The 16,259-nt window shown below is 36.1% G+C and overlaps 1 protein-coding gene across 8 annotated transcripts in view; it reads right to left on the reverse strand.

Moving 5' to 3' along the window:
• Nucleotides 1-667: 667 nt before the first annotated feature.
• Nucleotides 668-16,259, reverse strand: part of LOC145992253 (cytospin-A-like) — a 274,095-nt gene continuing 258,503 nt past the window's right edge. For 5 of the 8 annotated variants that reach the window (XM_083128616.1, XM_083128617.1, XM_083128618.1 and 2 more), the window contains 7 exons: nt 13,918-14,080; nt 13,561-13,701; nt 11,952-12,161; nt 9,316-9,516; nt 8,231-8,377; nt 5,999-6,273; nt 668-3,396 (listed from right to left, as the gene is read on the reverse strand). In XM_083128616.1, the coding sequence (XP_082984742.1) occupies nt 3,307-3,396; nt 5,999-6,273; nt 8,231-8,377; nt 9,316-9,516; nt 11,952-12,161; nt 13,561-13,701; nt 13,918-14,080 (1,227 nt within the window). In that variant the 3' untranslated portion in view covers nt 668-3,306. The remainder of the gene's footprint in view (nt 3,397-5,998; nt 6,274-8,230; nt 8,378-9,315; nt 9,517-11,951; nt 12,162-13,560; nt 13,702-13,917; nt 14,081-16,259) is intronic. The other 3 variants (XM_083128620.1, XM_083128621.1, XM_083128619.1) reach the window with 3 other exon arrangements.

Consider the following 16,259-nt stretch of genomic DNA (forward strand, 5'->3'; position numbering starts at 1 on the left):
CCTCTTCGATTTAAATGATAATTTCCAAATTTCTTCATAACGTGTGCTCCAATGACCGTTTTTTTTTTCCAAGTATGGGAATTTTTGGCATGAATTTTTTTCCCAGTAGTTACTCATTTGTCAGCTGTTAGCAACATGTTGATTAAGTGCCCAGGGTGAAGTAGTTTTTTTCACAATTAGTAGTTTTTTGGTCGCAAGTCTGAATATGTCACGAAAATCTACAAACCGCAATAACTCAAAACCCATTTATTTCCGACCCCCTGTGCATAGGGTCAAATTTGTTGCAAATGTGCTCTGGTATTACCCCTTTCCAGGAATAGGTCGAATTACCAATCACTCTGTATAATGCCCTGTTTTTGTATCTTGTTACATTTGTACTTGATACAGAGTCTGAGGAAGACCTTGCTAGAAGGTTGAAACGTTACGTTTAGTTTATGTTTTTAATAAAATAAATTACTGCCTTGGTCAGCAAAAGAAATATGTGTTGTAGGGAGCATGTGTTAAAAAACGTTACATCAAAAAGTGTGCAAGTGATTGTAACAACCACAAACTACAAGAGGAATAATTATCCTCGATTTTACATCTTCCTGCATTTTCACCTTAGGTCTAATGGAAAAAAAATCGAGTTTCCACTGTATCATTACAAATTTTTAAAAATAAATAATGCTTTATAGAAAACATATTTATTGCTTACATAATATTGAATATATTTTTTTTTACATATGGTAGACCTATACATTGCATAGGACCTTCACAAATCAAACTGGTGTAAATTTACAATGTTACAATAATACTGCTTCATTATATTTAGACTACACCTTCTCCAAGCAAATGAGCCACAAATTATAGGAACTTGGTGAAAAAACCTTCACATCATTGTGTGACTGCATTCTTATCTTTTTTGAAGAATAAATGATCCGTGCATACAAGGTGAAAATAATGTACAAAAAAAAAAAAGTGCCAAAGATTTGCAATCACCAACCGGCTCCAGCTTCTTTCTACAACAGAAAACAAAATGAAACAGCTTAACCCTTTGCTTGGTCTCTTTTCCTACTTAATATGACCTACATGGACTGTACATGTGAAATGCAGTTTTATTTATAAAGTGAAAAGAATATTATTATACATAGTATCTTATTAACAATTAGTTGCTTTGACCTCCATTGCAACTCAATTAGCCTTGTCGATTTCTCATATTTTGTTACTAAATTCATAAAAAAGTAACTGAAATGAATGTGTGTTTGATTGAAATGCAAGTTGAACTACAGTGATGGTTGAACCTCTTTAGTTAGTTGATTTGACATGTGTGGGAATGTAATTCTGTATTTCTTGAAAGGTGCAAGTGCTATGTGCCGGAGGGATAGGATATTAATTGAATATTCTTATTTTTAAAAAAATAGTAATATTGCAATTTATATTCTTCTGTGCTTGGCTTTAACACTTTAAGGCAATCAGCATCTCCTTATGTAGAGCATTAAGTGTCATAAAATACTTTTCAGTTAATAAAACTAAGCTACACATATCCAATAAGTTGCCAGGCGGTATAAAAAAAATGTGCAAATTTTACATCCTGATGTTAACCCCCATGCTGAATGTTACATTCAAGTAGCACATGTCAATTTTAATCCACATAATATCACTATAGTTCAGTGTAAATCTATTCAAACACAAAACTTTCAATTACTTTTTGGTACCTCTTCACTTAAGACATGTGCTGTTTACACTTACTCTTGACTAGATTCTAAACAGTCTGTTTTTATCAGCCTTAGGCATATACATGCATCCACAAACTCACTACGACTCATGCACTCATATGTAACTAAATAGCAATCTTAGTTTTATTTATTTAGTTTAGCCTATGAATCTTTGCCAACTTCATAATATGGATATATGAAAAATACTAATTCATTTCAAGGCTATTTCAGCATGGAAAACTTATTTGATAGACAAAACTGAAATATAGCATATCAGAATCAAAATTTTACTTTCCTCCTTAATTTTAGCAATTCTGAGAATTATTAAAAATGGACTGAGTACAGTTAATACAAGTCTTTTATAACATGTAACTTAAAAATTCACCTGAAACTTACTACAAAATTGCGATTTCTAGAATAATATGTATTAGAAGAAAATATCTTTAATTAAAAAAATTACTTCTGCACAATACAAAATTATTTTGACTTTACAAGTAAAAATTTAGTGAAAGTAATATGAAACTATCAATTTGTACAATTTCTTGAAACAGAACTGACCAATAATACTAATCATTTGTGAAAACAAAAGTTGCAGATTGGTTTATAAAATTATTTTCTTGCCCACTGATTTCCATGTGCCCCTGTGAATGAAACTGGATGTAAACAAATAGATCGACAATTGTTTTCTATGGTTTCATATTAATTAATTTTCTTTAAAACATTGTAAAAAACGTAACATTCAGACTCTCTCTCCCTTCACATGGAACACATATATGTACCTACACACAAAATATTTGAATTTATATTTTTGATGATGGTTACCACAAAACAAGGTTTTACTGTACAATGTAGAAATTTTTAACTGGTAATTTGTGCAAATGATTTACATTCAGTTAGCAACCTGAGTTTGAAATTTCTTTTCCTTCATAGAATTTACAAAGTTTACGCCATGTTCTTGGCAAGGCTGCCATTTTTGTCCAACATTTTGTGTGCATGTGCCAAGATTTATATATGAAAACATAATATGTAGTTATATTATATTTGTGCTTTAAAAAGTAAACAAATGCTAGCATTAAATGCATTTGTAGTAATATTAAGAATTATCAGGCTGATAAATTAATGTGTTAGGCACCCCGGTATGTGGTATTTTGCATAGACACGAATGTGATAGCAAGCTGCTGCAAGATTGCCATGAGCTTCTCATGCACGCACACACATACAATTCCTTACGATGCTTCAGCAGACAATACAATAACAACGTATATAAGTGCATATGAAAATAGCACAGTACAACCTTTGCAAGCACTTTAAAAATTGGCTATCTTTGCTGAAAGGCACAATTAAGCAGACTTTGGTAACAGCCATCAGTTCCTTTTATCCTGCTTCTCAACAGAATCTTCGATGTAGGACATGAGATGACAACAATGCAAGCAAAATATCTTCATATTGAACAGCTAAGCACACACTGAACACTTCAGTTCTGGAACAGGATCGGACAGTCACGTCAAGAGAACCGCTTTATATCACTTCAAAATAAATATGCGGGTTCTCTTCTTTGGCTGAAAATCCTGCTCCAAGAATGCACTGTGGTTCCACTCCAGTGCCTTACGCTTCAAGTTTCAAAGTGCTTGTAGATGGACGTTACGTATGCCATCACTTGCTGCCAATCTGGTCTTTCTTGCTGAATCATGTCAGTTATGTTCTGTAAAAAAAAAGGCATTCCACAATTAACCAGTGTTTGAAAAGTTACTTTTTAAAAGTAACAGTTGCAGTTACTCATTTTAAAAATAGTATTTCAATTACAGTTACTGGTACTTGGCTGGAAATTTCTTAGAAACAAATTACAAGCAATCAATGATCATTAATTGTAATAAAATAAATACATGAAGACTTAACATGTGTTATATTTGCAAACGGGTGGCCACAATCAACGTTGTCCTACCCAGAGCCTCCTGGAGCTGTTTTGATCCAACGGATTATGCTGAAACTTTGTGAAGAGGCTATAGAGACCTTGGGGAAGCAAATGCTGATGAAAAAAATAGTTCAAATTTTCACCACCAGGTTCAAATGTGGTGCTGAAATATGGTGCATAGTGAACATCATGGAAAACACTTTGTGCACCCATTGATCACACTGTGTTATGCTTCCAAAGGGTCGTTTGCGTTGACAGGGTGCACATTGATCACTGTGGTACCAATACACTCAAATTACTGGTGGATGTTACTCCAGCTTCACAATTTAACCTGGTGGTGAAAATTTGAAATACTTTTTTCATCAGCATTTGCTTCCTCATGTTTCACTGCAATCCGTTGCTTTGAACGGGCTCCAGAGCATTCTCAGTACGGGAATTTAATTTCAAGCACCACATTTCCACCTGGTGGTGAAAATTTGAACTATTATTTTTTCGTCAGCATTTACTTTTCCGTGGTCTCCATAGCCTTTCTACCAAGTGTCACCACAATCCGTTGCTTCGAAAGGGTTCCAGAAGGTTCCGAGTAGTGAAGTAAAGTGCTCCCCTGTGCTATGCACCCTGCCATGAAGGCATATAGGAGGTGTGGGTTTAGGGCCCCACACTTTCTTGATCAGAGCCGAAGGTGGGGGTGATGTGATCAGCACCACACCCCTGGCCACCTTTACTCCCCACTTTATAGGATGCTGGGTGGGCACCGGAGCCGCTTGAACAGGTGGGGCAACTTTAATTGTGGCCATCCAGTGAAAGTCTTCATATATTTATCACACACACACACAAATTCAACAAAACACTCAAGTCTTCAAGTGAAATTAGAAACGACAAAGTACAATAACATGTGGATTATCTAAATGTAACATGCAATGAACCTTAGCTTCCTTGCCTTAGGCAATTCTGGAAACAGTGTTGCTAAATTTCTCTCTCCCCCACCCCATTACAAATTTTTAAGTTAACAATTTAAGTGTTGTAATGCAACTGCTATTGCAAAATATAAATTGTTACAGCTACTTCCAGTTGGACTTTCTCAAAAGAAGTAACTTACTTGTAAAGTTACTTCCAAACACTGCAATTAACATGAACAACAGAACTGTAGCATGGAGACGCAAAGAAATTCATTTGTAAGAATAAATTCACACCTACAAATTGTGTAGGTCATCCTCATATTTTCCATTTTCATGATATTTTATCTGTGATAACCTATATTGTTGCATCTAGAATGGAGCATGTATTTTTTTGTCCCACCTACTAAAGTATTGTCCATGCACTGATCAGTCTTCTTGATTTTTCTTAATTCTTCATCTCTGCAATAAGATGCGTCATTGGAACCTTAAAACTACCCATTACACCTGAATACAGGCATTACCAACAGTTGACTGTTAGCTTATGATCATTCAGTTCTTAAGTATCTACGTTTATATCAGTATTGGACCTGTGCAGGTTACAATTTTGCATCAGTCCTTTTATAGCCAAAGACCAAAAGAAATATGCAAATGAACTAAGTGTGATAATATTGACACCACCAGCATAACTTGGGGCCTAACTTTAAGGAGGGGAGGGGGGATGTGAACCTCTGGTACCATGGGGTAAAAAAAAAAAAGATAAAGATGCCCCTGTGCATATGCACACATGCCATGAAGGGATATGTTTGATGTTCCCTACATGTTCTTGATCTTGGCCATAGTTGGGACGATGTGCAGCTGCAGCTGCCTTTACCCCTCAGGGTTGCCCCCAGGTATCCACTGATACGAGACTGGATGGGCCTCAGAGCCACACAGAAACTGGGAAATAACTAGAAATTCCTGTCCAGAGTACCGGCCCAGGGATTCAAACCTGGATCTTCCATATGGTAGCAAGATGTTCTACCAACTGAGCAGGTCCTGGTGGAGGGTTAATAAAAATCAATACCATAATTTGCAAACCTCTGCATAAACGTACTCCATTTTCTAACTCCATGTAAATCTTAGAATTATTTTGTGTTAGATCACGTTTACATTTGCATTATTTTGACAATTTTAATTTACAAACTTTAAAACCAGTATAACTACACAGTTAGGGTTGAGCTTTATTTCAGTGTTTTCTATTTGTGATCATTGTTATAGGGTTATGATTTTATGTCATAGTACTATCGTTAATAAGGTTTTAAAATGGTTGAGGGTAAATTGGCTTCTTACTGATTTTCTTCTTTCCTTCTTATGCAGACTGTTAGGTACTGGGATTATAGAACAGAGCATTTTTTTTTATATCTATACATGCGAAAAATTTGCATTCCAGACATGCATTTAATTAACTTTAGTTATGAACTAATTATACATGCATATTGAAAGGGGAACATTACCAGTGTTGTTGGAATGCCAACAGATTCAGCAGCCGAGAAAGCCAACGAGAAGTTTCTCCTCTTCTCGTTGGGCGTGAGAGAGTCGTAAGGAATTCTATCGGCGAGATATGTATGGAGTAAAGCACACAAGGCAAGCCCATCGTTCCACGAGCTGCTGAAATTTGTAATGTCTATGTTCCGGTAGCCAACAGTCTTATTCTGGCACCATTTGAGCAATGCGTTTCTCTTTGAACCTCCATTCTTCACCAATGCTGTCAGGGGGTCCTTCCTCTCGGCTGAAAAGGGAGAATCACCAGTCAATCAAATTCAGAGTTGACTGTAGTGTCTAGAATGCTTGTAGCAGCACTTATTTGTGGATCAAGCAGTAGTTTCATCAGTACGTTGACTGTAAGGTTACCACTAATGTTAGAAGAAATACAATGTACCTTATGCTCAGTGGGATCTGAGCCAAGAGATTGAGAGAGATCATGAGAAAGAGAAAGAGCGTGAGAACGAGACAAATGGAGAGATATCGAGAAAGACAGACCATGTTTCTTAATTATGTGGTCAGGCCTGGATTTAGGGGGGAGGGGTGCATCCACAACCTTCCGTCTACAAAAGGATCTCAATTGGGGAAACTGCTTTGAAAAGTGCCACACAATGGGAAAATAACGAGACATTAGAAATTTAGTGAAAATATTTTTAAAAAATATGCTAACCATCTGACAAAAATTGGCTTAAAGGTTATAAGTGAAATTGTACATGGGGGAGATCACAATGATTTTAGTCTCAGGCCTCCACATACACAAATTCAGGTGGTGGATGCCATTTTGTTAGCAGCAAAGAACACAATGTACCTACTAGGGATGGAAGATATCTGAAATTTGATATCGTGATATATCATCCAGAAATATAGTCACGGGTAATATGATATATATTTTTTCCGTATCTTTATATCGGCAAACATCATGATGATATATCGCTGACATGATATATATCACTAAAGTATCATGACGATATATCACCATCATGATATATATCACCAGATATGATGATATATTACCAACATATCATGACTATAGATCATCTAGTTGATATCACCTGGATGATATTTTTTCAATATCACGATATATTATTGTCTGTACGATATATCACCCAACACTAGTACCTACTCAAGACTCAAATTGATTTTTAGGATTAATATACTGGAAAAAATTGTTATATTTCTGCTTCCACAAGAGCCCAATTTCATTTTTACAGCTCGGCACTTTCTTCTGTATTTGCATTAACATTGAAGCTAATGTAAACTAAATAAATGATAAAGAGGTACATACAAGTGATTAAATTATGGTTCTATCTTCAAATATTTCAAAACCATTTCCAGCTTCTTCAGGGATGGTATGTCAATGGATCAATTCCTCAACATCCCTGAAGAAGAAACCAGAAACTGTTAAAAAACTGAATAAAGATCTGGGACTGATCATTTAGTACACCTTTCTCACATTTTATTCTGATCACATAACCCTATTAATCTATTGTTTTTTTTTTTAAAAATTTTACACACATATTCCATGTTTGTCCAGTTTGATTTATTCATGAAAATCACTGCTCCATATTTTTTAAAAAAATTAACTTAAAGCCTTATTTCATTCTGTTGCAGTGCTCGAAGTGGAAATTACCAGCTGGGGGATGCTTTGCCAAGTTTAGGGGAGGTGGGGGGTATGATTGTATGGATCAACATGGAGAAAATAGAGCCGCAGTGGTCTAGATGGTAGATGTGGAGACCCAGGTTCGATTCCTGGAGTGTGTGAACTAAGGTTGGAATTTTCCTAGCCTCGTTTTCACATAAAGTGGCTCTAGGGCTCACTCAGCCTCAAATCAAAAGGTACCTGGGGGGTAAAAGCAGCCGGAACATGGTGCTGATCACATCTCAAAAATTGCAGAGATTGAGAATGTGAGGAGCCCTATCCCCATGTCACCTAAATGTGCCTTCATGGCATGGTGAACATTATCTTTTACGTTAATATGGAGATAATGATGTGGATCGGGGGGATGCCTATGTAAATTATACTAGTCTGAGGGGGATATGCTTGATGGAAATTATATTAACTCTGGAGATAGCATCCCCTGTGTTTGCCCACTTCGAGCACTGTTCCGTTCCCATGGTTAATTTGTTGCTAACATCAAGTAATGAAGTTACTGGTTAGTACAATAAAAATAAAAAGGGGACGAAAACTTATTGCAGTAACTTACTTAAATCTGCGTAACTATTTCGGCGAGTGAATTCCATCTTGTTGGAGAGGATAGAGACAGGGTTGAGTGGCTGCACACTGTCCTCCCCCACCTTTCCGTTCCCCCCTTTCAGAGAGTCGTTCAGAGCAGGCTTCGTGTATATTGTGTCTGGAAAGGCCACAAGAATAAAATATTGCAGTGGATTTAAACCACATTTTCTGTTTTAAGTCTTGTTTCTAATTGAAGAATGGTTTCAACAATCATAAACAATGATTTGGCAAGATTTCACGATATCACGTCTCCCCACATCATCAGATCTTCATTAGAAAACTAAAAAAACATAGAACAACCATGAATCCTACCACTACCCAAAATCAAGGTAGCTAGAAAATTATGGCATTAAGAATCCTTAACTTTATCATTTTCAGTAAAAATAACATTACAAAATGTTTGCCATTCCTGACAGCAGTAAATTTAAACAAACTCTTACGAGTGAAGTACAATTAAAAAAACTGAATGAAATTTGGAACTTCTGTTGGGAAAAGGTCTTCGTAACTATAACCACATTGTTTTTCCTCTTGGCTGGCTTAGTGGTTGAATGCTTTCATTGGTCAATTTTAAATCTTGCCACTGAAGTTCCCTGGTTCAAGTTTTGGCTAGCACAAGAGCGTTCTTCGTGAGCATCCCAGCATTAATTTCATATCATTCAATTCTCACCATTGTGAGAAAAGTGGTAGAAAAACTTAAGATAACACACATTTGTTTCTTTGGGTTACCTCTGTTCTAGATTCATATTATACATGTGAAAGTAAATAATAGCAAACAATAATTAATATTATTTTAACACATTGTATTAGTGATTTGTTTATCACGTTATCAAATGTACAATTCATTATTCCTCTTTAATGTTTATACTGTTATGTTGATGAGACACATGATGCTAATTACATTGGAGTCAATTAACCTAACCTAACCAGATAGATACACAACCTAAAATAAAAAAAGGAATCACCTGCCATTGAATACTCTGACAGTAACTGGGTAGTTGTGGTACAACTTCACAATTACACCAACATTAAACACAGGAAATACTTGTAGATTCCTACCTGGAAAAGGCTTGCGTTGAAGTTTGTTGGCCGTCTGGTTGTTCTGCTGCTGGTCCCTCAGCGGAGCCTTGATGTAAGCTTCGGAGTCCGAGTTCCGAAACGATGGTGGGTTGGGAGTGGTGGGGGTCAGGGGAACACCTCGTGGGTCACTCGTAATGCTGCTCAGACTGGACGTTGAGCTGCTGCGGCTTCCACCAGGCCCTGGCAAGGAAAGAAAGATTAGACAGATATTACTAATTCAGTATTTGTCAAACTTTTACATTTTCAAGAATTCCTAGACAGGAACTAATATCCCTAATGACCACAATGATGTGGATGGTCACGGAGAGTGTGTGTGACAGAGTACGTTGGCTGAAATCTGAAGGAGTGAAGAATTGGATTAATGGTATAAGGCATAAGGAAAGCAGAAATGTGACTTATACATAGTATGGGGGCAGAGCATGCAATTTTGGGTGAACACAAGATGTAACATACCCAAAGTTCAAGCTAACACCCTTGGGTAAATTTTTTAAAAAATGTGAACAATATCACTGAAGTGTAAAGCTGTTGCTTGGACAAACTGATGTACATGTGTGATTTTTCAAGAGCAAGAATATAGAATGTAGAAAATTTTACAGGTTTGCATTGATCAACACATTGTGCGTTATGGAGCAACTCAATTATAACCAACTATTTTCAAATGCACTTTAAATAGGATAAGGAGAGTTCAAAGTAGCTTTTGACAAAATGTCTATTGGGGTGGTAAGTGATTATTCCCAACGAACAGTATATTGATTTAGCATCAAATAATTCTCTGAATGCTAGTGAAAATTGTTCTACATTAGCACGTCAATGTTAACTGGACATTATGCACTACCCAATGCTTTTAACTATACTTATGCTAGCACTACGTAACGAGAGAGCACCTATTCTCCCATCTTCATGTGAAGTAATTTCATTTTGCAGGTGGTGGGGATCAAACCTACGACACACCTGTTCATTTATTACAAATTTGGTGTGTTAACCAATTTGGGGGTAGTCACAGCAGCTACTTTGTAGGAAAAGGACGTATTGTCATAGGTTTGATCCCCACCACCTGCAAAAAGAAATTAGTTCACAAAGATGGAGAAAAGGTGCTCTCTCGTTACATAGTGCTAGTATATGTATAGTTAAAAGCACTGGACAATGTCTAATTTACATTGCATGCTGATTTAGCAACTGGCGGTTGTAGATTCAGTGCATTAAGATTATAGAGAAGCCCATCATACAATTATTGTCCAATAAGACTAGTGACGGGAATAGCGCATTGTTCACTACAAAATTCCATTTTGAATGAATGACTGGCTACAATCGCACCATGTCTCTTGCATGTGTTTTAGTTTAGTTTATTTGCGTCCAAGGACTACCGGTGTGTACAAATAACAGTACATGGTAATATAGGACATGTCAATACTTACATTACAATACAATACTACATTAATAGATTTTACACATACAAAATCCTGCTAGATGTCACATTTTCTTTGTTGCTGAATTGTACTTGCACTCATGTCGAATTAAGTTGTACTTTTGTTGATACTGAGCAGTGGTTCTCATCCTTTTTCAGTCCAGGACCCATCTTGAAGGATATTACACTTCATGGGACTGGCAGAATTACTTGTAGAGGTGTGCACTCAGTTTATAATCATGTTTTTGCTAACACCGAGTACTTTAAGAAGCTCTCTTTTAAGCTTGCTTAAACAAATTACACATACTTCATTCTAGAAAAGTAAATATGTAATTCAAAAGACTAATTTACTCTAGTCTAACATCTACCTAAACACACATACTGAAATTGAAAACATTCGTTTAAATCACTGAACTGTGATGGTTGGGGCTGCCTTTTCCACATAAGCTGGGGTATGTTGGGTTCAATGGTGGTTAACTTAAGTCTCACAAGCAGAAGCTGCTTATGTTCACTGCCCATTTCATCGTACAGCACAGAAAAAGTCTTGAATTTAATGGACAAGCTTTTATAAAGTTTACCATTTTAACAGCAAGAAATGTAGAGTTTAGACTACATACAACACGAGATTAAATTAAATTGTTAAAATAATATATCTGGGTAGTTTAAATGTAATGGGCTTTTAAGACAGTAAATAATTTTCCGAGCACAACTTCGTGACTCACCTAATGCCAACTCGGGACCCAGTAGTGGGTCACGCCCAATAGGTCGAGATGCAATGCTCTCTAGAGAATAGCATTTAATAATATATATAGACATTATGGAAATTTCTTACGAAGATTCCGCTTCAGATTTCGCAGTTAGTGATGATTTTGATCCTAATAGAAAGCCTCTACATTATTTTCATGAATTAATTCTATATAACCTATTCAAAATATGTTTTCAGTAACTTTTATGCAATGTTACATTTTTTTCACTTTTAAAAAATTGTTAAAAAAATTATAAATTAAAAATTTTCATAAAATTTAATATATTATATATCTGTGGAAGAGGAGATTATAAAAAAATGTTAATAACAACATACTTTACAATATATTTTCTATAATTTTTTTGAAAAACTGAAAAGAAATCTCCTGGGGAAAACTCAACATTCTAAGACCATCCGGAAAAGGTTAAAAACATTGCCCTACCACCAGACGAAGACTACACTTACCAGCTTTGGCTTGCTTCGTTGCATTCTCAATGCTCTCTATGAGAGACTTCACAGACAACTGGCTATCCTGACGACACACTCCTGCCTTCTGCCTTCGAGCAGTCATTTCTTGTGTGACTGAGCTGAGCACGTTCTCGTTGTTGGGGAAGCGGTTGGACACTGGTCGCAAGGCTCTCACTTCTAAAGGCGGCGGAGAAATGGGTTTCTGAGCTGGAAAACAATGCTTGTTGGTAACAGTGTCATAGAAAGCAACAAAATATATTATTTACAAAGAATGAAGTGGGTTCAAAGAAGTTGTTTGGCCAGCAAGTGTGGATTTCTATTCTGTGCATTATAAAGGACTTTGGTTATATTTTTGTTTAAAATTATTTACACAATGGAATGCATTTCCTATTTCTTGGTTTATACTTAATTGAAAATAGTCCTCACTTTACATTAGAAATTTATTTACCAAGTAAAAATAATATTAATGATAATACATTTGGAAATCGTATTATTAATCATGGATACTCATAGCTCAAAAGATTCAAATATCACAAAAATAACTTTTCATCTAAAAGACACTATGTTACAAAATGGATGATCTGGAAGCACATTTTTGTATATTTAACAAAATGAGTTTTCAAGAATTTGTATATCCTTCTGGTGTGATTTATAAGTATTATTTACAGTATATAGTGGTTAAATTATGAAAAGCATTGTGTTGATGATCAAGGCACTGGATGATCAAAGGAGACCCTATAACTACACAGATCTTTGTAGTATTTACATTGCATATGGCTAGTGTCATGCATATATTTAGTTTTTGATGAAAACACGAAATGTGCAATAACACATTGTAATGCTAATTTTTCTGAAAGGTGTGAGGTGCATTTTCCTACCCTGTTTTGTCACAAAATGATGCAAAATGCAAAATACTCAAACACGAAATTTAGAGTTTATTTACCGATGTGACACTTTCTGAAATTTGAATTATCCCGAGTGTCTTGCAATTCACGGAAAATTTATTAATTCTGCTGTAAATACTTGAGAATCAAAAATGAACTCCTTTACACAAGAATAAACTTAATACTCTGGTAACTACATAAATGTGCTATCACAAGGGATATGTTTACTCTGTAACAAGTGCAGTTTGAAACCAAACTTAGGATTATATTCACAATTTTAAAACCAAAATGTCATTTTATATACAGCTCTTGATCGCATTCTCACCACTATAACACCAAAATTTTATTTTATTTACCACTATTGAGCCAAAAATTGACTGTTTTCGTATCGCAATTTTGCTTTTTTTATTTACCAAAAAATATTTGCCACTTATACCATAGTGGTAATTCAAAAATTTACAAATAATATTGATGCCTAACCACAGATATTTTTACAAAACTTTGAGTGCGAAAACAAACAGAACATATTTTCCCATTTATCGTTATATGTGCATCAAACCTCCCACTTCTCTTCACTATAAACATCTCTTAGGATTAACAAGCAGACTGCATTCATAACAACTCTAAAACCAACTCCAAGCATACTCCAGTGCAAGCTACAACAGAACTATGATTGGAAAACTTGTACCCGCCACAGATACCTCCACCGCCAGTTCACTTACTTGAGATGACTTCCGAAATGGATCGCTGAATGAACTTCTTTGGTCTTAGCGGAACGTTGCTCCTTGCACTGGAGTCAACTTGATCATGCAAGTCATGCTGGACCGGATCCATGCAGGGAGAGGCAAGGCAAGTATTAGCGGCTGCAACAGTAAATGGTGTTACGGTTTGTTCAGAAGGCAGAGAATCAGTCATAGACTCTAGAGGAGAAACAATGCAATATTTCTCGCCTAACAAATTATCTTCTCCATCAGCATTGTTGCCAGGGCTATTAAATACCAACTCGCTACTTATACTTTTCACGTCATCGCTAAGATTTGTTTCAAACGATCGCATGCAAGATGGAAAGCCGGTCGTACCTTTCAATTTCTCCAACTCACTCTCTAGATTCCGAACTCTGTCCTTCAGGTTCTTGTTTTCCACGAGGAGCTTCTCGAGTTCTTGCTGGGCTTCTGTCTTGAAGTCGTTCGCTACACGGACGGTCATCAGAAGGTCAGACTGGAACTGTTCCCATTCTTCGTTCTGTAATCGAGACAAGTGGTCAAAGTGCAACCAAATAATTTATCTAAATATCTTGAATTAAGCAACAGTTGGAAAAATCAAAACACTGTACAAAATTATTACCGGTGCTAATGTATCAATACTGAAAGTATCGAATAAATCCAATTCATCCATCTCACAATAAACCAACAGTAAAAATTACATAAATTGTCTGTGAAATGTGCAAGCTCCCTTTCCTCAAAACAATTGTTCCTGCATTTAAAACAAAATCAATTAAGACAAGTGCTATTTCTCTATCTGATAATTTACAATACAATGCATTATGGAGAACAATGAAACAATGCGAACGATGCAAGCAAGAACATTTTTGGATCTAATTTTTTGCAGGCTGAAATCAATATTGATTTAATAGGGGTAACAAATTTCATGGGACGCCATGCATTCTCTCTAAAACTTTTGTGCCTCCCAAATGGTGTAGTGCTAACATCATCGCTTTGTGATCAAGGGTCACAGGTTCGATACCTGGTGGAGGCACATGGCACACTTTAAACTGTAGGTCCAGTCCCGATTAGCCTTTCTGTGCGTAAAGTGGACTTAAAACCACAAATCAATCAATCAATTTTACAACTTTTCTCCATTCAGATAGTTCGGCACTTAGGGCCGACTCCCGCAGCTCCTAGTTATGGTTATAAACTTGATAAAGACTGAAAAGCAGGAATTGCGAGTGTAGCGAGCAAGAAAATTTTACGAAAATGATTTTTACTTGCATAAAATGTGAATAGGATTTGGATTAATAAAAGTTGTAATTTTTCACGTCTACAGAGAAAAATTGAAGTAGAATTCACACATAATTCCCGGAACCAATAATTCACGCATAATTCCTGGAATTCCCGGTGAGTAGCCACCCTGTTGAAGTATTTTGTTATCGTCGACAGACTAAGAGTCAGATGTGTTGAAAGTTATGTGCCAAGCGGAAGGTAAGTTTTTTTGTGTGAGTGGTTCTTATTTCAGCTGCTACCCAAATGGATAAAACGCCTCGCAAACGATCGAAAATTGTTATGTTATCACAGCATACTTCAATGACAAAGAGGCAAATTGCTTCAGAATGTTGTATCGGATTGGGTACGGTTAATTTAATTTTGAAACAATACCGAGAGGCTGGATCCATCGAGCCTCAAAGGGAAAATGTGGTCTCAAACTGACGACTTCGTTGCAGGATGACCGAATCCTTATTAGAAAAAGCAAACAGAAACCCATACTGACTGCTGTGGATTTAACATGTGATTTTGTCGAGTGGAGTGGACGTCCACGTTACAACAGTGCATAGCAGACTACTTGCATCTGGATGAAAAGCTTGCAGGCCATTGAAAAAACAGTTGCTTACAAAAAAAAGTTTTTGTATAAAGTGTGTAATGTAGGAAAAACATCATCGGGACTGGACCGTGAGTGAGTGACTGGAAGAAAGTGCTTTTTTCGGACGAATGTCATTTTGAAGTGCATGGTCACAAGGTTTCTTTAGTTCGTAAAGGAAAATGTGAAAAACTTTCACCAGAACACATGCAACAAAATGTTCTGGGGTTGTTTCACATCTGAAAGGCGATGATGAACAGTGATAAATATATTGACATACTGCGACGAAAAGTCATACCTCATCTCATGAAATCTTTTCCTGATGGTGGTGGTGTTTTCCAACAGGACCTAGCAAAATGTCATACATCTTGAAAAGTCAAGGAGTTCTTTGATAATAACAATGTACAAGTACTCTCCTGGCGAGGAAACTCACCTGACTTAAATCCAATTGAAAGAAGGATGCCAAAAGTGAAAAATGCTTTGTGCCCTTGTTAATGTGTGGTACCATGATGAAGAAATTAAAAACATTTGTGCAAATTTAGTGTCATCCATGCCTAAACGTGTAAAAGATGTGATTACAAACAAGGGAGATCACATAAAGTACTAAGGGTATTTCTAAACACATGTATAGTTATGCATACTGCAGCACTTGCATTAAATGACAAAATGTGTATCTTGTTCGGATTAATTTGCATTTTCAGATTAAGCAAAATTCTGGTAAATTGATGCTTGTAATTGGAATGGAATACTCAATCCATTAATATTAATTAATATTTTGAGCAACGTTTAATTGTTACAATTTTGAAAAATCGATAAGAGTATCTGTATCAGTTTAAAGTGGTATCTACTC

The sequence above is a fragment of the Lepisma saccharinum genome, chromosome 9 (assembly GCF_977018435.1).
Source record: "Lepisma saccharinum chromosome 9, izLepSacc3.1, whole genome shotgun sequence".
In the NCBI taxonomy this organism is placed as follows: Eukaryota; Metazoa; Arthropoda; class Insecta; order Zygentoma; family Lepismatidae; genus Lepisma; species Lepisma saccharinum.